We start from the raw sequence: 24,787 nt of genomic DNA on the forward strand, positions 1-24,787 counted from the left end.
GGACATGAACTGGGCAGGGTTTTTTATATTTGATGAAAAAGAGCCTAAACACTAACTGATTTTTTTGGGAGAGGTCGGATAAAGAAAAAGGAGCATTAACCTTGACTATGCCTTTAGCTCTAGCCACCTTTTTAAGAGGAAATTGCTGGGCTGGTGGGGGAGGGCTAGTCATGGAACGAAACTGTAAGCCGGACTGGGGGTGAGGAGGGCAGGTGATAAAAGGATTATAGGGTGGAGGAGCGGAGGCTGAGGAAGAATTGGGACCTAGCTCAGCCTGGCGAGGAGGGGAGAGGTCAGATGGGTCTGTAGAAAATGAAGATTAGAAAGACTCAGTGACACTTGGGGTTGGGACTGAGGGGACAGGCAGGAGGGAAGGAAGATTTGGGACGAGTTGCATTGGGAACAGAGACTAGGGAGGGACTGATGTGTAAAAGAATGCCTGGATGTCAGGCACCTCAGACCGTTTGCCCATTTTATGACAAGAATAATTTAGATCTTGTAGGATGGAAAAATCGAAAGTGCCATTTTCTGGCTATTTGGAACCACTGTCAGGTTTGTACTGGGGTCAAGTGGCATTGTAGAAGAAACTAAGGTGTTCAGGTTTTAGGTCAGGTGTGAGTTGAAGAGGTTTTAAGTTCTTGAGAATACAGGCTAAGGGAGAAGGAGGAATGGAGGGTGGAAGGTTGCCCATAGTGAAGGAGGCAAGTTTAAAGAGAAGGGTAGAGACATGGAGAAGGGGGTGGGGAGCAGCCCTGGGCTGCAACGTGGGTGAGCAGCCAAAGCAGGCGTCCCCACAATTGACTTGCCACCAAGGGAATGTGGGTGAATGATCAAGGCAGGCATCCCCGCAGAGATCAGACACCAATGGAACGCGGGTGAATAATCAGAGGCGTCCCGCAATGATTAAACACCAAGGGAAGGCTGCCTTCCCGAGTCCGTGACCAGCACCAGAGTTTTGGATCCACGGATAAAATGTGTCTCCTTTGTCTCCACCAGAAAAAGGAATTGAAATTAAGAGAAGGGAGAGATTGAAGTGTGGCACCAAGATTGAAAGGAGAAAGAGGTTGAGGGGTAGTGAGGGAGGTTGAAGAAGAGGGTAAAAAGAGGCCGCTTACCGGATTTGAAATTGGTGAGATGTTCCTTGGGCTGGTTGGTCTGAGGCCCCGAGGTCGTAAGTGAATCTTTCTCATGGAGCAAAGAGCAGGAGGACAGGGGATTGATCTCCCAAGGGAGGTCCCCCAATCCGAGTCACGGCACCAAATTTCATGCGCATCCGTGTGAAGAGACCACCAAACAGGCTGTGTGTGAGCAACAAGGCTGTTTATTTCACCTGGGTGCAGGTGGGATGAGTCCTAAAAGAGAGTCAGCTAAGGGAGATAGGGGTGGGGCCATTTTATAGGATTAGGGTAGGTAAAGGAAAATTATAGTCAAAGGGGGGTTGTTCTCTGGCTGGCAGGGGTGGGGGTCACAAGGTGCTCAGTAGAGGAGCTTTTGAGCCAGGATGAGCCAGGAGAAGGAATTTCACAAGATAATGTCATCAGTTAAGGCAGGAACAGGCCATTTTCACTTCTTTTGTGGTGGAATGTCATCAGTTAAGGCATGAACCGGCCATCTGGATGTGTACGTGCAGGTCACAGGGGATTTGATGGCTTAGCTTGGGCTCCGAGAGTGTGCTTACTCTATCTTCCCTGGAGTCGGAGCCTCTGTTCTTGTTTTTGTCATTCTACGCCCCCTCCTACTTACTTGGTTTAAGTTGCTTTTTGGTTTTTTTCCCCCCTAGTTTATTAAGGTGGATGATTAGATAATTGATTTTAAATATTCTCTTGTAATATAGCTATTTAAAGGAATCGTACATCAGGGCTTCAGTCTTGCTTTCCTGTAGTTTTCTATTTTTTCCCTTCACATTTATCTGCTTAAAATCCTGCAGTTTTCATAGCTCTTTCCTCCACATGTGTCAGCTTCATCTTCCAGCTGATGCAGCATTTCCTAGCATCATAACCAGTCACAGTAACGTGGGAATAGGATGACATCATCTGTATGTCTCTTTTTTTTTTTTTTTTTTTTTTTAAGAAGAAAGCAAGCTTTTCCCAGAAGTCAGGGGGCAGGCTTCTCCTGATGTCTCATTGGCCTGGATTGGGTGAAATACTCATTCCTAAACCAAAAGCAGGCAGGTAGAATTGTTTTTGAATTTTTTTTTCTTTTTAAAAAGATGGGGTCTTGCTTTGTTGCCCAGCTGGTCTTGAACTCCTGAGCTTAAGCAATCTTCTGGCCTCAGCCTCCCAAAGTGCTAGGATTACAGGTGTGAACCACCATGCCTGGCCCACAGGTGGAATTGGATGATCAAGATTGGCTTGGACTAATCATTTGGGGTAGAAAAAGTATTAAGAAGTCAAACTGTAAAACCACCTAGGTGACAAGACTGGTAATAGCCAAAAAATAAAAAAAGTTTAATAGGCTGATCCAGTTCTGATGCAGCACATTAACATGTCCAACTGGAGATATTCTACCTAGAATCCTGACAACTACTTCTAAGATGGATAGACTGGAGCCCCCAAAGCTATATAGGAAAAGATACCAAATGTCTATGTGGTTGATCATTAACTATGACACTAGAGTTCCACACCTTATGTAAGCTGTCTCTCAATGTCATTGTCACCTTTGAATAAAAATGACCCTTCAGTTGAAGACAAACCATTTAGATTCAAAGACAACTAAGATTAATACACCCAGACAATAAGGTACATCCATTGAGCAAAATCTCAGTAATCAGCAAAGTAATTAAACATATAGCTTTATACAAGAAAATAATTTTGAATCTAAGAAATTACAATCAATTTTTATATTATTTCCTAGCCATTCAGGATTTGCGGCCTATATGGTCCATTTGAACATTCTTCCAGGGCTCCTTGGGTAATCTCATCATCCCCTGTCCTCAATGTTTAGTGGCAAAGGGAACATTATTTGAGCTTACAGTCAGTCAGTCCTTTCACCAAGGACATCTGGATTTTATCTTTCAGATTCTTTGCTTTTGAATAACATTCATTCCACAGGATTTTTTTTCTTTGCTAGAATATAAGCTTTATTATGGCAGGGATTATAAAAAAGCAGCTTCATTTTTGTTTCTTCCAATGCTTTTGTTTTTCATTGTGATAAGATATACATAACAAAAATTTATCATTTTAACCGTTTTTAAGTGTACAATTCAGTGGTGTTAAGAACATTCGTAATGTTATTCAACAATCATCACTCTACATTTCCAGAACTTTTTCATCATCTTAAACAGAAACCGTGTATCCACAATAACTTCCATTCCCCCTTTCCTCTAGCCCCTGGTAATCATTTTTTTGACTTTACGTCTTTATGAATTTGCCTATTCTAGTTACCTCAAATAAGCAGAATCGTATTTGTCCTTTCTTGTCTGGCTTATTTCACTTAGCATAGTGTTTTTAAGGTTCATCCTTGTAGCATGTATCAGAATTTCATCTGTTTTTATGGCTGAATAAGACTCTGTTGTATGTCTATACCAAATTTTGTTTATTCATTCATATGTAGATGGTCATTTGTGTAGTTTCCACCTTTTGGTTATTTCAAATAATGCTGCTATGAACATTGGTATACAGATACCTGTTTGAGTCTCTGCTTTCAGATCTTTTGAGTATATACATAGAAGTGGAATTACTGGATCATATGGGAATTTTGTTTAACTTTTTGAGGAACCACCAAACTGTTTTCCTTAGCAGCTACACCATTTTACATTCCTAATGGCAATGCACAAAGGTTCCAATTTCTCCTCATCTTTTCCAATACCTATTCTTTTTAAAATAATAACCATCCTAATGGTTGTGACATGGTATCTCGATGTGCTTTTGATTTGCATTTCCCTAATGATTAGTGATGTTGGCCATCTTTTCATGTGCTTATTGGCCATTTATGTATCCTCTTTGGAGAAGTGTCTATTCATGACCTTTGCCCATTTTTGAAATTTCTGTTGTTGTTGAGTTGGAGGGGTTCTTTATATATTCTAGATAGTAATCCCTTATCAGATATATAATTTTCAAATATTTTTGTTCCACAAGTATTTGGGTGCCTATTATGGGCCACGTACTGTGCCAGATGCTTGGGAAACAATGGTAAATGAGGCAGCTTATGCTGTCAGGCAGCATGAAATAGTGGAGTCAATACAGAAATAGATATAATCTCCAGTTAGCAGGGCAAAAAGTTATCACATTGCTTCTCAAATAAGCAAAGGAAAATGTAGTTTATTTTTTATAACTGATCATCTTTTTTTCTTGAATCCCTGCCCCATTGGGTGGGTGGGTGGGTGGTGAAAGAGCTGAATTAAATTGTTATATTTAGTTATTATTAAATTGAATTATTCAGTCCATTTTAAGTTCAACTCCCTCTCATGGCTATTTCTCACTCTGCCCTTTTCTGCCACCTGCTTGGGAAGGTGAGGGGGGCATACATTCCCTGTGATGAGGTGGTGCTATGGATTAGGTGTTAGGTAGTCTTGCTGTTCTGATCTTCTCTGGTTTCTATTCTGGGCAGCTGGTCTTCTGTGGTGCTTGCTCACCAAACCTGTGGCAACAAATCATTTGTTTTTTTTGGTTGGGCTGGGGGCCAGTGTCTCTTCCTTGGTGATTTGCCTCCACTTTGTTCCTAGGAAGAGCTATAGGTCCCCAGTAAGGTCTGGTGGGCCCTGCAGCTCTTAGCTACAGGATCCACAAGGTTACTTGCTCAACTATCCCAACTTTCCAGCTCTATAGTCAGCTATTTTCCAAGGTTCTCACTGGGCACAGAGAACTGCCATCTCTCTTTCGAGCCACATACTAGCTGATAGAGGCCATTTACCTAACACTGAATTGCCGTTTTTATGAGAGTTCAGTGTTGGAGCACCAGCAGTCTGTTCAACAATTTTCCTCCCAATGCACTCAATGGCAAGGGGACACAGCCCTCTCCCCTTGATTCTCTCCTAACCCCCTCCAAAATTCTGCAGGGGTTGGGCAACAGAGGTGAAAGGACACCCTGTGCCTGACCCTCTCATTGTCTCACTCACTCTTCCCAGGACTAAGAGAGCCTTAAAAATTTTACTTTTTGCTACTCCATAACTTTTTCCATCCCAAGGTGTCATTTATTCTCCTCTTCCTTGCGGCCATATTTGCAATTTAATACTTTAAAAATATTTTATTTCATGAGATAAATGTAATGGTAAGGATAAGAACAGACTGATATGCAATTAACATAAGAGTGTGGTGGTGCTCCCCGACCTACTCTTTGGGTGTTAGGGAACAAGTGGTACCTAAACTAAAACATGAAGAACACACAGGAATTAGGTAACATGTGAAAGCTAGATAGGAGTTCAAAAGGAGTACATGGAAAGGTCCAAAGGCTGGAGGACTTCTGATAATTCAAAATGGCTGAAGCATAGAGGCAATGGCAAGAGCTGAAGCTGAAGTGGTAAGCTGTGGTCAGATCACAAAGAGCCTTAACAATCTTGTTTGGCAGTTCTGACTTTATCCTAAAACAAGGGAAAGCCTATGTCTTAGACAGGGAAAGGGCATGATAAAATGTGTGCCTTAGCAAGATTACTCTGGTTGAGAGATGAATGCATATGAAGAGGGCAAAGTTAAGGGCCACATAATTCCCCTCACTCAGGGACTAGCCACCATCTTGAATTTTGCCAGTGTAAGCTGGAAAAATATAGGGTAGGAGGCAGGGTCACAACAGTATATTTAAGTATTGAAGGGATGGAAGCAGAAGGAAGGCAGAGAGTAAAGTAATAGAAGAGAGGAAGAATGACTGGCAGCCAAGGCCTTTCAGAGGTGAGAATGCTGAGGCTCAGAGGGGAGAGACCCCTCTCTCATTCTCACAAGAGGGAGAGGAAATGATGGGTAAAGTATAAATAATTTGGCAAATTTAGTCACAGGAACTTGTAAGAGTTCTTATCTTTTTTTCCTTTAATGCAGGAAGCAAAACATAGTTGTCTGCCAGTAAGGAGGAAGGTGGCAAAGGATTAGTATGGCAAACACGGTTGGCTAACTCAATGTCGTCCTCAACCCCCATCTGGCCTGCTTTCCCTCTAGAGGCTGAAAACACTTGCCCTACCAGACACACTTGCAACAAGGAAACATAAGCCAGATTTTGCTAGGTTTTTGGAAACCTTTTTGCTTAGCATGGCTGTCTTTCTCCTTTCTTCCTGACTTAATTCCAGTTCCTAGAGCTGTGACAGCTCTCTCGAAAATCGGACAAAATAGCATGAGGTAAAGCTAGACCAGTCGTCATTCCAGCTGCAGATTGAGAGCCAGCAACCCACCTTCCAGATTTCAGGTTGAAAATTCCTATTTGTTTAAACCACCAAAGATGGATTTTGCATCCAGAAGCATTCCTAACACAGAAAGGCTTGCTGTGTTAAGCCACTGTTGTAAGGACAGTGATGAACATTTGACTTGGTCTCTGAAGAGAATGGGAGTGGTAAACAAAAACAAACAAACCATATAGGATTATTGGTAATCTTGAAGGCCCAGATGAAGTGAAAGCCATAAAAGAATACCAATTTCATTTTGGAATATTTACTATCCCTGAAAATTAATCAATATAATGGGGGTACTAATAAAATGCTGATTTTTAAAACCAAGGTTAGCTCAACTAATTCTCCTTCTATATAAACTAGTACCATTCACTCATTAGGATACCTATATAACTGCGAAATAATTCAAAGTACACAGAAACACCCTTTAAAGATTCATCATATACTTAGATGATATGATTGACACCACTTTCTGGTGGAGACATTCAAATTATTCACAATAAAGAGAATGCAACCTTACAAAGTTGACGGCAGCACCAAGTGAAGATGGGTGCTTCCTTCAAAATACTTGATTTAGATTCTGCCATCTTATTCACATAGAACCTAAGAAACTCTTTCCATAATTAAGCAGTAATTCACAATATATACATCTCTGAGGCACTTGTTTCAATAGATGGTTTGTTCCTCTCCGTAATTACAAAGACAATGAGCCCCAAATAAAAAGTATCCTACATTTTTAGTGACTCAAAGTACACACAACTCAATATAAAATTCATATTCACTAGAGCTACAAATCATAATCGCTATCAGAAAATTCTATAATAAAATTTACATTCACTTCTCCTCCTACTAATCTTACATTTATCAGCATACTAACTAAGCAGAGTGTGGTAATTCCAAATGTTTGGAGCTCCTCTAAGCCAATTTCTGGAGATACTCTGAGATATGGTTGGATTTTCTGAGAATGAAATGTTTTACACTTTATGAGGAACCCAACCAGACAAAGAAGTTTACTATGAGTCTCTTCCCTTATTCCAAGGACTTTGATTTCTGATGTTTGCCTCCATATTGGGTAACTGCAGCACCATGGAAAACACAATACATGTATTATTGTAGTAACAATACAGAGGTTTATCAAGAATCTCTGGGAAATAGATAATTATGTTGTTTGTATACTGTCAGAATAATTTTAATAATGTACGATTCAGTAATTATATTTTTAAACAGGGAATCTGGCTGAATCAAATACAGGTAAAACATAGCTACTCATATCCCATAGATAAGCCAAATAAGATATCCCATAAATGTCTTAAAACTTATAAACTATAATGGTTAGGTTCAACAATTGTTTATAAGGGACTGCAGTGGACCCTTTAAACTGAACTTCAGAGATTTGTCCATATGTACAAGAGCATCAAAATCCAGGGTCTCGTTTCATGACAGCATGTCTAGAAACTCATCTTACTAAGAATATAGAAGACTCTGAAAAGGTTGTCTTGTGATGCTTGAAACATATTCATAGCTGATTTATGCCAGAAAAGGGGACATTGAAGCATTGTCATCAGCAGTTAAGGGGTTCCTTTTCCAGTTAAGCTGTGGTACATTTCTCCGTCACACACTGTACTTGTCAACACTTGTGGTATATCAGTCGTGTTTGACAATTTTGTTCATCTCCCTTTTTTCTTTATATTAAGATGATCATCCACCTTACAGAAGCACCCATAGAATAATATTGTTATGAAAACCTTCATGTTTAGCCGACTCCTTGTAGACAGGCAGTCATTTTCATGTTTCCATTGACTTATTTCCAAATTACATTGCAAAGGAGATTATTTTTTTCCAACATGGGAAATTAACTTGATATCAATAGTATGGAGGCTCTTGTGTGCTTTCATAAGAGATTAAGGCCCTTTATTTATCTGCCTCCTGAAAGTGACCTGGGACACTTCAGCCTAGTCTTGAAGTACATATTCTTTTGGGCCTCTGCAATCATATGTTCATATTTTGAATCTGGTAACAGAAGACAAAATAGGAATTTATTTTTATTTTTATTTATTTATTTTTTTAGAGATGGAGTCTCGCTCTGTCTGAGGGGTTCAAGCAATTTTCCTGCCTCAGCCTCCCTAGTAGCTGGGATTACAGGTGCACGCTGCCATGCCCGGCTAATTTTTGAATTTTAGTAGAGACAGGGTTTCACCGTGTTGTCCAGGCTGGTCTTGAACTCCTGAGTTCAGGCAATCTGCCCGCCTCGGCCTCCCAAAGTGCTAGGATTACAGGCATGAGCCACCGCACCCAGCCAGGAATTTTTTTGAGTGCTTTAATTTTTGGTCTTTAGAATTCTAGTGCTCAAGTTATGAAATGGAGGAGAATGTCTATTTTTATACTGAGTAACTCACACATTCCTTCTCAACGAGGCAAAAACACACTTGTCTAAAAAGATATATACTAGTTCATTATATGTGTTAATAATGAAAATAGTAGAACATGTCTGAGAATGCCTTTTCAAGGGCTGCATAGGGATGGAAATCTGAATTAAGCTTTGGAATTGCAAACATCAGAATTGAGACTGTATTGATAAGCAGAAAAGCAAATAATGCTGACATGAGATCTTCAACCTTCTCTCCTGTGGCTTTCATGATTCTTGAAAGGAGACTGGTGCTTACTAAGACCACTGATTTGTACTAAGGAGCGTTTGCACCTTGTGTCTTCCCTTGTGCTGAAATAGCTGTGAGGAAATGCTTTGATTCCCTCATGATACTTATGGGACGTTTTTTCTAATGTGTCTTTTCCTATGTCTAAAAAGATTCGAGTTCTGACTAAAGGCTTTGCCACAGTCATGACACTTGTAGTGCTTCTCACCAGTATGGGTTTGTCGATGCTGAATCAGAATCGCACTTCAGCTGAATGCCTTTGCACACTCATCACATGCATAAGGTTTCTCTCCACTGTGGATTCTCTGATGTAAAATAAGGGCTAAGCTCTGACTAAAGATTTTGCCACATTCATCACATTTGTGTTGTTTTTTTCCGAGAAGGGTTTCCTTGTCTCCTTTCAAACCTACCATCTTGTTCATAGGTTCCTCTATATGTGGAACTCTGGGAGGCATTCATATGAAAGATGTTGGAAACATGGCAATGCAGTTCTATGCCTAAAGAAGTCTTTTGCCTTGAAGCAGATTTCACATTTGTAGTTTTGATGTCTTCATCTGAAATAGAAAAACAAATGTCACCAGCAAAGAGAAAGGATGATCCAAATGAAATATACATGATTATTGCTAGCATGTTTATAAAACTACACACAATGTGAAGGATGGAGAGTATCAGACAAAATATTGAGAAGATTATATAAGACAAAGAGAAAGGTTTACATACTGAGGAGGCAGTCAACTAAACTATAAAGATGCAAAATTCTATGGAAAAGACAGAATAGAGAATAAGGATAAAAAGATATGTCAGAGACTAAGGAAAGTCTGGAAGGAAAGAAAGGGCTTAGAAAGAAGAAATGATTGGAGACAGAGAGACAGCTAGGAGAGGAATCCAATGTGCCAGTGGGAGTAAGAAACAAGATTTAGTACTGGGGTATCAATAAACAAATAAAGCTTAATAATCATAAAGGAATCAATAACTATGCAAATAAATGAGCTGAAGAAAGCCAAGGGGCCAAAAAGGAATGTGGAAAATAAAGTAAGAAAATATAAGTTAGGCCAATAAAAGGAAGATTATAGACTAGGATAACTAGTACCTCAAAAGATCAAGGGTAGCAGAGTACCCATTGATGAAAAACCTCTACTCCTGTATGGATTTTATATTACTGGTTGAATCGCTGTTTGTTGTATTATTTTGTATTACATTTAACATCCATGAAAAATGTACATGGCTGCTTATGGGCTGAGGCCACTCAGGCGGCACACAAATCTGGCTTGATGCAGAGGACCTTACGACTCAGGGTGCCTAAAGCTCCAGCAGAACTGCTAACTTGGATGTGAAAATGCCAGTGTAATGTGGATGCATTACCTGAAGAAATCATTTCAGTTATCCTCATGGTGGCATTTTAACTGAAGCTGCTGAAAGACAGGAGCTTAAAATGAGTTTATAAAAGCAAAGTACAAGAGTTTTGGACATGACTGGGGAGATGACTTGGCTGGGGCTGACTGTGACTACTGGGGGTGGCTTTATCTGAAGTAATTATATAAATAAGATTAAAAGCAACCCAGAGAGGTACTGATGATAAGTGATCCCCTGGGCCCTCTCAAGGCCTAATCAAAAGGATGGGGTGAGAAAGGTGGTCTGGGGAGAACAGTTAGTGATGCAGTGTGATACTGAATAAGAAAACTGAGTTGTTGTTTTACTCTTTAGAATTTACTTAAAATGGATCTACCTGCTGTCTCTACAATCTCCTTAGAATCACCCAACATAAGCTCAAATCTTAACATAAGCCCTTCCCAATTCCTTCTTAATGACACATCCCGTAGTTTCTGTGCCGTGTTCTCTTTCTTGCTGCAGCAAACTAAATAAACCTAACTTAAAAAAATACATAAAAATCAAATCAAATCAAATGGGTCTAAATAGTTATTACAAAAGGAATTTAAAATTATTTCTTGTATTTATTCACAAATATGGTGTCTCAGTCCATTTTCTGTTGCTTAGAATAGAATACCTGAACTTGAGTAATTTATTTATAAAAAGAATTTATTTCTTATAGTTATGGAGGTTGAGAAGTACAGGGTGGAGGGGTGCATCTGGTGAGAGCCTTCTTCCTGGTGGAGACCCTCTGAAGAGTCCTGAGGCAGTGGAGAGCATTTCATGGTGAGGGGGCTGAGCATGCTGATATGCTAACTCAGCCCTTTCTTTCTCTTCTTATAAAGTTACCAGTTCTCCTATGATAACCAATTAACTCATTAATCCACGAATGAGTTAATCCATTTATGAGGGCAGGGGTGATAATTCAATGACCTCTCAAAGGCCTCACTTCTCAATACTGCCACACTTGGGATTAAGTTTCAACATAAGTTTTGGAGGAGACAAATATTCAAACCATAGCATATGGCATACTCATTTATTATTACTAGTTTAAGTGGAAATCATTTTATAAATGGTAAGGATTCTGTCTCAAATTCATTTTTGATAGTTGATATTCCAAAGTGACCTTAATTATTAGTCATTACTATCAAAATCCTGGCATCAATTAGTACTCTACAGTACTGAGACCAAGATCATCTCCCAGAAGCTTTGATAAGACATGACTCAGTACCACAGAAATCATGTTGTGGCCTTAAGAAATGGTTCTATTATTCTATTAAATGATTCTGGTTCTCTCTGCCTTGTACTGCAAGATCCTGGACCCGTTGCATTCTGTTTCAAATTTCTATGAATCTTGAAAAAAAATGTACGAAAGGCCTCCACGAGGACATTCACAGGTAGGATGTGGTTCTTGCCACACCTGGCTTTGAGGTTGATCACTTCTGTAGTCACCACCACACCAAGCTGCTGAGGCTGGGATGGTCTCCCTCCCTTTCCTGATGGAAAATACTTTTTCATGAAAAGACTTTCACTTTTCTAAGTAAACCAAGACAATTTCTAGACTGGAGGTATTACGTGTCCCAGTATAAGCCTTCAGAGAGCCAGTACTTGCCAAGTTAGGGGGAACAATGTTTTCTAAATCTCTTTCTAAATTACTGTATTTCCTTTGTATAGTTTCTTATAAAAATTCCCTTGGAAAAACTCTAACCTTGCTTAGCTATCAGCCACTCCTGAACTATGGAAGCAGTGCTGGAGGGAGGGAAGGAGATACTCCCAAGTAGGATTTCCCTCTTAATCTCTGGCTCCTATTTTATCCAGGATGATCATCTAGAAGGAGGGTCTCTGCTCAAATGTTGCTTCATCAGAGAGGTCTTTCTACCACTCTATATAATAAGATCCTATCCCCGCCATTCTGTTTAAAGTAGCATGGCCCTTTTATCAAATGAAATTTTACATTGAGTTCCAATATATAAAACAGATGAAAACACAGCTACTCTGTCTGAAGCAGGAGCAGTCACAGCCTACAAGGCCTCTAACTCAGCCTTATTTCCACTTCTTACCTTCCCTCTAACCCCCTTATTCTTTGTTTTGTTTTTATTTTTTCCCCATAGCACTTATTTGTTTAGTATCTGCAATGGAAGAATAGATTGCTACGCAGCTATTCTGGAGCACTTATAGAAAGCAATGCAAAGAGCAGTTGAGGCCAGTTGAAGATGTGAGGGAGTAGAGAAGTGTATTCAAAGCACGTATGAGAGCAAAGTCACCTTAGCAGCAATACAGGCGATTCTGCTACTAGATCCCACCAGTAACTGAGCAGTTATATAGGAAATGATGATGAGGATCAGTGGTCTCTGGGCTGTGTACCTTGGGGTCCCACAGAAAGGCCTCAAGGGCTGCCTGAAGATAAAAGGGCTACTTTAAAAAGGCATGAAAACCCTGATGGAGATGTCAGGGATTTAAAATCTGAAGATTTTATAAGAATCTCTGAAAAAGAAGCAAGAACAAAATACTGAAGATCTTCATTTAGTAGGACAAATAACAGAAGTTCCCACAGTAAGAAGGAGATGAGAGGGGGAGATTTGAGGCCTCTTGCATAAATCAACTGAGATGTGTGTGGTGAGCAGAGGGCCCCCACACCTTCCACAATGAACTGAATCCTGCCCCCTCACCATGTGGTCTTAAGGACTGAAGCTCCCATGATGCTCCCTGGGGCTGCTTCTTCACGGGCATGAGCTGGCTACTTGGCAATTCCTCAGTGATTTCTGAAGGTGCTAGCTTCTCTGCAATCATGTCCTTCCTTCGTCCAAAAAAGATCTAAAAACAGGAATAATTGAGGCTGAAGAACACCATCAGGTTGGGACTTGAGGATAAAATAACAGAGAAGAAACTATGCAAAAAGTATCATGGACACAGGAAAAGGGAGGGAAAAAGTAGAGCCATCTTCTATTTGCTGGGACACCTATTAGTACTTTCACCTCTATACATCTGGTTGTGCTGAGTGGGAATACAGTTTGAGAGCTCTACTCCCAATGATGTGCCAGCGCTCTTGACTCAGCCTGGGGGTTCATCTCCACAGGCATCCTTCTTACCTGCTCTGGTCCATCAAACTCTCTCTCCACATCCTCCAGCATAGTCACAGTTTCCTCTCCATTCTCTAGATGATGCTTCTGCACCGAGGCCTGAAGCTCATTTGGGAGGATGGCCAGGAACTGCTCCAGCACCAGCAGCTCCAGGATCTGCTCCTTGGTGTGCACCTCCGGCCTCAGCCAGAGATGACAAAGTTCCTGGAGCTGGCTCAGAGCCTCCTGGAGCCCAGGTGAATCCTGGTAGCCAAACTGCCTGAACTGCTGGCGGAAGGTCTCTGGGCTGTAGCTGCTGCTCCAGTGGAGGCTACAGTCTGGATCACAGGTCTGCTCTTCCTCTTCCATCTTCTCTGTCAGAATCCCATTACACTCCTCTGAAGTTTGTGTTAGGAGCGATGATGACTTTCCTAATTTTGCAGACATTTTGACAGGCGAATAGCTCAGTACTGTTAGGCTTTAATCCTCAAGGAGGTGAAGCTCTCTGATGGACACTCCTTAAATATGATTAAAGAAACAAGTGGAAAGAAGACAAAAGACAAATGCTTCTTAGAACAAAACAACTAAGATTAGAAACATAAGACTGTATAGGAAATACTGACCTTAGTCTTAACAGAAACCATGCTTTTATTTATTTATTTATTTTTGAGACGGAGTCTTGCTCTGTTGCCCAGGCTAGAGTGCAGTGGTGTGATCTCGGCTCACTGCAACCTCTGCCTCCTGGGTTCAAGTGATTCTCATGCTTCAGCATCCTAAGTAGCTGGGACTACAGGTACCCGCCACCATGCCTAGCTAATTTTTGTATTTTCAGTAGAGACAGGGTTTCACCATGTTGGCCAGGCTAGTCTCGAACTCCTGACCTCAGGTGATCCACCCGCCTTGGCCTCCTGAAGTGCTGGGATTACAGGCTTGAGCCACCACGCCTGGCCCAGAAACCATGCTTTTGAATAATACTTCTTTAAGAGAACCAAACAGCTAAGACTCATTAATTCATATGCATAAGTGATTCACAATTCATTCTGAAAACCATGCCCACAAAGCTACTGAATATTACAATAAGAGATCAGCCAGGATTGCATAGAAGCTCCCAGATAATGGAAATAAGGGAAGCCTGAGAAATGCTCTAACTCTGGAGCCAGTTCAAAGAGCCAATCAGTGTTTAGTGTGCTGCAAAGAGCTCAAAGAAATAGTCTCATGAGGGAAGTACTTTTGTGTGACTTTTTTCAGCTTTTACTGTTAAAACATTACTTTGACATTAAAGGAGCCATTAAAAAAAATAAACCAATCAGCTGGGCACTGTGCTTATGCCTGAAATCCCAGCACTTTGGGAAGCCGAGGTGGGAGATGGGAGGATCACCTGAGCCCAGGAGTTTGGGACCAGCCTGTGCAACATAGTGGGACCCCATCTCTATCCCACCAAAAAAAAAAAAAAAGAAAAACAACGACAAAAAAGGCAATCACGTTCCTTCATCTGAATGTATTTCCATTTTTTCCGTATCCATATTATTTACTTAACTATTTTAAAATACTTAGATTGTTTCTAATTTCACTATTATAATTAATGCTGGGAGGCACATCTTTATGAATATACTGTTTTTCTCCTTTCAAAGTATTTCTTTCAAGCATGTCCCAAGGCCTCTGCTTGTTGAGGATCAAAGGAGAATAGCAAATTCTGTCTTGCTATGTATTATCAAAATATTGCACAAAGACTATCAATTCACAATACCATCACAATCATAGTGACTTGTGAGGGCAATGATTTCTTCAAGTATTATTAGCTCGTTAGCAACAAAGTTGGGGGGGGGCGGCACTTTTCTTTGTATCATTTTACTGTTAAGTATCACCAGTAACTAATCGCATTTTGTTGTTGTTGTTGTTTAGTTTTGTTTGAGACAGAGTCTGGCCTTGTTGCCCAGGCTGGAGTACAATGGCGGGATCTTGGCTCACTGCAACCTCTGCCTTCTGGGTTCAAGCGATTCTCCTGCCTCAGCTTCCCAAGTAGCTGGGATTACAGACGTGTACCACCACGCCCGGCTAATTTTTATAATTTTAGTAGAGACGGTTTCACCATGTTAGCCAGGCTGGTCTCGAACTCCTGACCTCAGGTGATCCATCTGCCTCGGCCTCCCAAAATGCTGGGAGTACAGGCGTGAGGCACTGCACCCGGTCTAATCACATTTTTAAAATTGGGCAGGAGGTATATGATAGTGTTTGTAAAACTTCAGCAAATGATGACTACTTTAAAAATCTTACGTGCGCCTCCATCTTCCATTGTTATGTATCCTGCCGTTTAATTTATTTTCTCACTTCACCAAGTATTGTTCTAGGCCCTGTATAAAGCCTGTGAGTTCATAAAGCTTGTTACCAAATAAATGATACAACTTTACACAACGATGTGCTGTGAAACAAACAATAGCAGACACACATATTAATAGAATTTACTATGTGCCAAGCACTGTTTTGAACACCTTAGTAAAAATAAACAAAGGTTAAATCCTCATAAAAGCCCTAGATTATTTTTACCCCCATGTTGTAGACGGGCAAGCAGTCACAGCAAAGCCAGGTACTCTGGCCAAGGGCAAAGATGGGGTCTGAATCCAGGCCGTCCACACTTATCCATGGTGCTGTGTGGTTAAGAGGCCATAGGCAGCAGGGGCCCTTGTGGTGACCCCTGCGCGTTGTCTCAGTGCAGAGGAGGAAGCGGCGGCAGGCAGCCGCGCTCCCAGATGAAGCGGGGCCAGAAGAGTCTGGGGAACAAGACCTGAGAGGTGGGAAGGGTTGAGGTCACGGGTTTGGAGCCGTCAGGTACCCTAAGGGATATATGAGGGACCCCGGGGCTAAAGCAGCCTCTGGAAGAGAGTGGCCGCCCTGTCACTTCAGCACCAGGCGCAGAATCTGTGCTAAACCTGAGGTGGGGGAAAGGAACCCCCGACACCGCACGACGGCCAGAAAGAACTGGGTCCCTGACAGGGAGGCTTCGATCAAAGCCTGGGACGCAGGGGTCTTTCCGCAGGGGACGCCGTTCTCGGCTCTACCCTGCTGTGGCGGGCCGGCTCTGGGAGGGCTGGCTTCCGATCATCTCCGGACCTCCCGCTCCGGCTCTTCGCCCCGGCTGGGAACCGCTGGGGCGAAGCGGCAGGTGGCGCGTGGGGCCGACGGGCGGCGCGTGGCGCCGGCAGGGGGCGCGAGTTCAGCTGGGACGGCAGGCGCCCGGGATCCGCCGGGGAAGGACTAGGGGAAGGGGTGCGCGGACTCAGGGGCAGACAGCGAGGTGGGGCAGCGTAGGGGAGGGGCCTGGGGATCTGGGACGGTGTAAGGGTGCTGGACTTGTGTGCGAAGGGAGGGGTGGCGCCGAGTCCGCGGCCGCCTCTCCGCGCCCCCTTTCCACCGCCCGGGGACCACCGCTTCTGACCTCAGCCTGGGGGCCCTAAAGAGGCCTCCGGTCTCACCTCCCGACGCCGTCGGGGAGAAACCTGGGAACTGCCAGCTGCGCAACAACTTCCGGTTCTGGTGGCGGGTGGGGGTGGGGCCCAGAATGCGGGGACGTTGCCATGGAGATGAGCCGCCGTGGCTGCGCGCTTGGGACAGGGAAAGAGAACTCGAAGGCTCAACCGGTGGGAATCCAGCTGCTCTGCTCAGTGTTCCGTTCGGTAAACTAGCATTGTTGCTTTGGAAAGTGTCTTTGCTTGCATTATTCATTTACTCCGATAACTCAGTAAGGTTATTCCCATTTTACAGAAAATAAACTCAAATGTCCTGTGACTTGCCAAGGATTACAGAGAGGGGCGAATGCTGTGCTGTCTACCGCTGAGTACAATCCCTAATACCATTCCCTCTCCCGAAGTGGTTACGCTCCAAGTACTGACGTTTTAAGGGACAAGTTTGACATCCGCAACCCCCATGCTTTCACAGGAGAACACAATGGCCCTTGAAAAAGTGAGAATTGACCCACATAAAATTTGTCACAATACATACACATATATTTCCTCAGATAATCTTAACCGCAATTGAAAAATAAGTTTGAGGCCGGGCGCGGTGGCTCATGCCTGTAATCCCAGCACTTTGGGAGGTCGAGATGGGCAGATAACATGAGCCAAGGAGTTCGAGACCAGCCTGGCCAACATGACTAAACCCCATCTCTACAAAAAATACAAAAATTAGCCGAGTGTAGAGACGCATGCCTGTAGTCCCCGCTTCTTGGGAGGCTGAGGGGTGAGGATCACCTCAATCTGGGGAGATGGAGACTGCAGTGAGCCATAATTGCGCCACTGCACTCCAGCCTGGGTTGCAAAGTCAGAGCGTCTCAAAAAAATAAAAATAAAAGTAAATTTGAGCCTAAATGCACCACAGCCCCACCTCGTGACTTCCTCCTCTAGCCCCTTTCCCTAGGGACTCCTGGAAAATGTACTTGTACTTGTAACTGAGGAATTAGGGAGAGGACGGAGATGCTTGAAAAGCACTTGCTAATTAATAAACAACAATAACAAAAAATCCCTTTTGGTATGACGCCCCCCCAAAAGTATGTTAGTACTGGAATCTGAAGTGAAGAAAGAAGAGGCTGGTTTACTCAGTCTGTGACGCTAAGGGACTAGGGAGAGGTTTGGATCCCAATTAAAGTACAATAAAACTAAATTTGAAGAAATTCTTGCTTCAAACAAGGGGCTTTCACAGGATAAGACTTTTTGCTGAGGCAGCTGCCAACACAAATAGCAAACAGCCCGAAAGTGCAGGTGGGAATGTGTTTCTGGCGCTGGTGGGTAGGGTAGGTTAAATGACTCACGTCAGTGGAGAATTTGAAACGAGGGCAAGGCTTGGCAGTGGCATGAAGTCACAGGAGACAATTTAAGGAGAATATGAACGACAGTCAGAAGCTTCAAGGAGAAGGAGGAACTATAAGATGTGGCAAGAGGTCAGGGATGATGAATTCATGGGTATGGTCCACCAAACAGCTGGATATCAGAGGCCAAAGTTAAAAACAACAACAAAAAAGGGAGCAGACATAAAAGATTGATTAGAAAAGTTTCACAGTCAGGTAGGTAGAGCAAGAACAGGTTTTTGTTTGCTGTTTTAATTTTTTAAAAATGTTTGGGGGTAAAGTGAAAAGAAATTAGCAGGAATGAGGTCCTAGTAGAGTGAGCACCTACTATATACCAGCTGTATGGGAAACACTGGGAATTCAATGGTAAAATATAGATTCTTGCCCTTTAGGGGCTAATAGACTAATTAAAGAGAAAGATGAATAAATTAACTTTTCTAAACAATGTGGCAACATTCTGATGGAGACAACTGCAGGATACTATAAAAGTACAAAGAAAGGGAGGTCCTGGGGAGAGACTGGGATTGGAGTTGATGGAGAAAGCTAGTGTTGATACATTTGAGACTGAGGCACCAGTGTGGGATGTTGTTTAGATTTGCTGGATTAAAGGACAGCAGGATGAGTGGCTGAGGATGAGGCTAAAGAGGCAAACAGCAGCCTAGTTTTAAAGGGTTTGACAGGCCAAGTAAAGGGCCATGAACTAAAGTTTTAAGCAGAAACTTGAATTAGTGGCATGTGCACATCTGCAATTCAGGTAGGGCTCTCTGATAGCAACACGAAGGATAGATTTGAAGGGATGCGAAACTCAAGACAGGGTTACCAGCTCTGAAGCTGTTGCAAAGATCCAGGCTGCAGCTGGTGAAGGTCTGAACTAGCACAGAGGGGACGAGAATGGAGGCAGATTCTGGAAACACTTGGGAGGCTGGTGCTTGCTTAGATGGAAGACTGACAGATGATTGGGTATATAATGTGTCATTCAGGGAAGTTAAACAACAGAGTACGTTTGACAATGGCTTATGTGGATATTTGAGGGGATTTTTGGGTAGACTGGATCAGAAGCTGAATGGGATGCTATCATCAATAACTGTACATAATTGGACATTTTGTGTGATCATGTGAAAATAAATATCAAACATGCTTTATATCTGAATGCTTCCCTTATACAGGTATGTAAAGATCTCTATGACTTTTATGAACCATTTCTAAGGCAATCACTCTACAATGACATTGTAGAGATATTTATTTCTCAACTTTGTACTCTTCACCACTCCCTTCATCCCGACATATTTGCTCTCCACCTGGGTAGAAGCTTTTAGGGGCATGGATCTGTGTTTGTCTAAACACATAACCCTTGTTTCTTTTGACCAGAGGTGCATGAAGCGGATGTATTATACACAGCTGCCATGTTTCTATAGGATAAGGAATTAGAAAGTTAAGAAATTTAGGTTGGCTCAAGCATGGTGGCTCATGCCTGTAATCCTAGCACTTTGGGAGATCGAGGTAGGAGGATTGCCTGAGCCCAGTAGTTCGAGACTAGCCGTCCCAGCAGCATTTTCTGCTGCTCATAGGGGATAGCCCTTTGCCGCTGCAATCGGATATAGCTGGACCATTTGACAAAGCAAGTGAGGTCCCTTTGGGGCTGAATGTCCTGTCCAATGCCAAAATTCTTAGGCCTTTTCTCAAACAAGGGATTTACCACCTTCTTAGCCTCCTGCTTCTTTGAGACAGCAGGGGCTGGGGCCGTCTTCTTCCCCTTGGCCTTCTTTTCCTTGGGCATCTTGGGCAGCTGGAGGAGAAAGAAAGGAAAGGGAATTCTCTCCTCCATCTTCTGAGCACCCCGACTGTTCCTCTTGTTCTGCAACCTCACATATTATTAGCGTTCTCCATTGTTCTGCCTTTAGTTCCCGCACTTTTCATGCCGTAGGCTCTCTGTGGCTAGCTTATCTATTGCCACCTATGAGGCTTCAACTACCATATCTAAAGTAATTAGTTCCAACCTATATCTTGAGCCTCACCTTTTTTTTTAGTCTCTTCTCCAGAGAGTTGACTGCTACTAAACATAACTGCTTGTTTTCCGACACCCTACACTGATCATGAATTATTCCTCTCTTTCCCTCTACCTGCCCTTTTTTTTTTTTTTTTAACCTGCCTCTTTTCTCCTGTATCTTCTATCTTCTGGACTAGCACTGCCATTCACCCATTTTCCCCAACAGAAATTTGGAATCTTCTATGATGTGTCTATTTCACTCATGTACATGTTAGGCAGGGTCTGCGTCTCATTTATCCTTGTGCTGTCTATGTCCGTGCTCCATAAAAACATAATAAAAAAAGGAGAGGAACAAATTGATAAAAGAGTCAGTTTGCTCATAGCAATGAGCTTATGAGAGTGGACTGGAAACAGGAAGATGTGAAGTTTGATTCATATTCGTAATGCGAGCCCAGTGTAAGATAGGAAGGAAATGAAGGATGAGGTCAAAATCTTAAATGTGAAATTTAACAAAGATGATTCAGACAGATTTAAAGGCATAGTTACCAGAGAAGACAGATGATCCATGAGGAGGATTTATTTTGGAATAAAAAGCATAATGGGGCCGGGTGCAGTGGCTCACGCCTGTAATCCCAGAACTCTGGGAGACCAAGGAGGGAGGATCACCTGAGGTCAGGAGTTCAAGACCAGCCTGGCTAACATGGTGAAACCCTATCTCTACTATAAATAAATAAATAATAGCTGGGTGTGGTGGTGCATGCCTGTGATCCCAGCTACTCGGGAGGCTGAGGCAGGAGAATTGGTTGAACCCGGGAGGCAGAGGTTGTGGTGAGCTGAGATCGTGCCACTGCACTTCAGCCTGGGCGATAGAGCAAGACTCCGCCTCAAAAAAAAAAAAAAAAGCATAATGGCTTCATGACAATTTGAATGTGAAGGGATGAAGAGAATACATCTCACGCAATACTGAAAATTCATGTCAGGGAAGACAGTAAAGCATGCTAAGAAACACGTGTTGGAGCTTCAGGATCTGCTATAACATTGAGTGCTCAGCACACTGCCCCGTATGAAGTCTTGCTCCTCACCTCTCTTTCAAGGCATGGGGCTCCATGTTTTCATCTTCAAGTTTGTTCTCCACAGACTGGAACTAAATATTTAGCTATATGTGAGGTGATTCCTCTATGAGTTTCCTCCCTAGGAAATTCATACTGTAACTACCACAAACTTCGTGGCTTGAAACAACAGGGATTTATTATCACATGGTTCTGGAGGCTAGAAGTCTGAAATGACGGTGTTGGTAAGGTCACACCCTCAGTGAAGGCTCTAGGGAGGAAGACTTCCTTGTCTGTGTGATTCCCGCTGGTTGCCGGCAGTCTTTGACATTTCTCATCACATGGCCTTCTTCCCTCTGTGTCTGAGTGTGGTTCCATGTATCATCTTTTTAAAAGACACCAGTCATTGGCTTTAGGACCCACCTAACAATCAAGTATGACCTCATCTTAATTAATTACATCTGCAAAAAATGTACATTTCCAATAAGGTCACATTCTGAGGTTCTAGGTGGACACAAATTTTGGGGTTTTTCAACCCAGCACACTGCCTTTGCCAGTTAGTAATATGTTGAAATTCACCCTTCTGTGACTGCTATGTAACATGAAATGGGTCTTTTAAATCTATTTCCTTAAGGCAGAGAATGAAGGAAGGGGCCTAAGAAAGGTGGCAAGTCCTGGATGGAAGGTGGATTATGACACCTGGGAAAGCAACATCTGTGATGGGTGGAGAGACTCAGACCACAAATTTGAATACAAGTCATTCTATCCAACTGCCTGATGCCTTTGGAATCTACCCCTTGGCAAAGGCCACGACAAAATATGGTAAACAGAATGTAAGGCTATGATGGGATGTATTTATAGCCACAGGAAAATACAGGGCTCTGCCTTGTGGAGGAGATGAAATGGAAACGAAGGTGGTCTATAACTAATCATCACTCACTTTGTACATTCATAAAATTTCCCAGAAGCAGGAAACTGGAATGAGAATAGGCAAACTGGAAGCAATGCACTGAGCAGTTGTTCTGCCTCCTTTCTTTTCTAGATGACAAAACTAAAGACCCCCACAGTGAAAATGCTTATCCCAATTTAGCCAGCTATTAAGTGGCAGAACCCAAACTGGACCCCATATCTCCTGACTCTGTTCTTCCTATTTTATCCTGATGCCCCTCAGGAAAATGATTAGAATAAAATAAAAACATACTTCTTGCAAGTTCTGACAATTATTACCTAGAAAGAGGATTTGAGGAAATGGCATTTTTGAGGAAATGGTGAGAAATTTGCCTTTAATTCACCTGTGTGTGAGGGAGAGTTCATTTAATTTCTTAGTTTAATATTAAGTTGTAGAAACAGTGTTTGATAAACCAAATCACAGGAGGAAAAATAAAAAAGCTCCTTAACAGTAGGCGTGATGTTACAATTTGTCAGCAGGAGGCGCTAGAGAGACATTGCAGGAGGAAGGGCTTCCCTTCTGGGTCTGGTGCGCACAGCTTATCTAGCATCCAGTAACAGCTCCTCCCTGTTTGCTCTTGCATCCTCTTGGGCAGTTTTGCAGCCAAGTGCCTCCAGTGAGAAGCCTCCCAGTGAATGGCTGTCTCTTGCACCCTAGAAGGAAGACTTCTGGTAAGTTCTGAAGGGCAGGTTTCAGGAAAGTTTCAATACCATGGCAAAACAGTGACTTTTCTGCTATCCAGTGAGCCAAGGCTATGTACCACAGAGGAGGTGCCTAACAATCAGGTGGACAAAATGATACTCTCGGTGAATATAAGTCAGTCTCTTTCCCTAGTGCTTGCTCAACGGACTGTAAACAAAGTAGCCACAGTGGCAGGGATGGAGGCTATGTATGGGCTCAAAAACAGGGACTGTCCCCACTCACCAAAACTGATGTAGCGAACACCACCATGTGTACCTACTTGTCAACAGCAGAGGCCAATACTAAGCCCTTCAAATGGTCCTCCGGGGCAACACTAAGCCCTTCAAATAGTCCATGGGAACCAGCCAGCCACCTGGTGGCAGGTTGATTACATTGGACCATTTTATTCATAGAGGAAACAGATTAATCCTCACTGGAATAGACATATATTCTGAATATGGATTCACCTTCCCTGCCTGTTATTCTTCAGCTTGCCCTACTATCTATGTACTTACGAAATGCCTTAGTCATCTTCTTGGTATTCTGCACAGCATTGTTTCTCATCAAGGAGCTCATTTCACAGCAAATGAAGGATAGCAGTGAGTTCATGTCTATGGAAGGAATCAATTGGTCTTACCACCCACATACTCCAACATCCAGAAGCAGCTGGCCTAACTGAAAGTTGGAATGGCTTACTGAAGACTCAATTATGGTGTCAGTTGGGAGACAGCGCCCCAAAACAACATCATTCTGTCTTACAGGGTATCATACATGCTTGGAATCTGAGATCATTATATGATGCTGTTTCTTCATAGCCAGATTACGTGGATCTGGGCATCAAGGGGTAAAAGTGAGCATGACTCCTCTCACTTTTATACCCAATAATCCATTTGCAGAATTTGTCTTCCTCTTTCAGAAACTTAGAACTATGCTGGTTTGGAAGTCATAGTCCCCAAGGGAGGGATTCTTCTACTAGCAGACGCAGTGTTTCAATGGAATGGGACCATTCAGGAAGGTGAAACTGCTTCCTAGACATATTAGACTTCTTATGCCATTGGACCAACTGGAAAATAAAAAGGAGTTATATAGGGGAGGTGCTTGATCATGGTTACCAAGAGGAACTTGGGTTGCTACTACACTATAGGGGCAAAGACTATGTCTGAAACTCAGGGAATTATCTAGGGATGCCTCTTATACTTCTGTGGCCACTAGTAAAAGTTAATGGAAAACTACAGAAACCAAAAAAGTCAGGGGTAACAACTTGGATTCTCCAGGAATAAAGGTTTGGGTCACTATACTGGGTAGAGAACCCCAGCAAGCTGTGTTTCTGGCTGAAGATGGAGGATAGGTGGACTAGTTAATGGAAGAAGGAAGAGGTAGATATTCAGTTTCACAACAAATTACAAAACCAAGGACAGTAATAGCTTTGTGTATTTTCTGTTTGCTTATTATATATATTTGTTTATTTTATGTTCTAACCATTTTCATCTTCTCTCTCCACATTTTCATTTTATATACAAATAGTTTAAACTTAACTTTACAATGTATTCTTTAGGTTACAGAATATTTAGTGGGACTATGACTGAATTTGGGGAGTAATTAATATAACCAGTAATGAATACAATGACTGCCAGGACTGTGCATCTCTACATTTTGAGGAAATGGTGAGAAATTTGCCTTTAAAAAGATAGTTGTATTTTATTACAGAAGAAAATTAGAGTTGCTTTGTTGATGTACAGATGTGCTCAAAGATGTGAAGAAGGTTGCACGTGTAGGTTAAGTAGTCAGAGTCCTATTCTCATTTGAATCTCTGTGCTTTTGCTCAAGCTATTCTATGAGGGAAACTTCAAAAAGTTCATGGAAAAAGTGTATTATGAAAAACTATGCATGGATTTCAAA

At 42.3% G+C, this 24,787-nt stretch overlaps 2 protein-coding genes across 3 annotated transcripts in view; one reads left to right on the forward strand and one right to left on the reverse strand.

Moving 5' to 3' along the window:
• The window catches only part of LOC129019109 (uncharacterized), a 93,492-nt gene that overhangs the window by 17,548 nt on the left and 51,157 nt on the right, over nucleotides 1–24,787 (forward strand). The window lies entirely within an intron of this gene.
• Nucleotides 1,506–16,044, reverse strand: ZNF396 (zinc finger protein 396). The gene is given in 6 exon segments (XM_054461388.2): nucleotides 1,506–8,317; nucleotides 9,167–9,335; nucleotides 9,337–9,512; nucleotides 12,996–13,140; nucleotides 13,416–13,903; nucleotides 15,930–16,044. Coding segments are annotated over 5 exon segments (1,002 nt in total). The 5' UTR covers nucleotides 13,833–13,903; nucleotides 15,930–16,044; the 3' UTR covers nucleotides 1,506–8,222.

Source organism: Pongo pygmaeus, chromosome 17 (assembly GCF_028885625.2).
Source record: "Pongo pygmaeus isolate AG05252 chromosome 17, NHGRI_mPonPyg2-v2.0_pri, whole genome shotgun sequence".
In the NCBI taxonomy this organism is placed as follows: domain Eukaryota; kingdom Metazoa; phylum Chordata; class Mammalia; order Primates; family Hominidae; genus Pongo; species Pongo pygmaeus.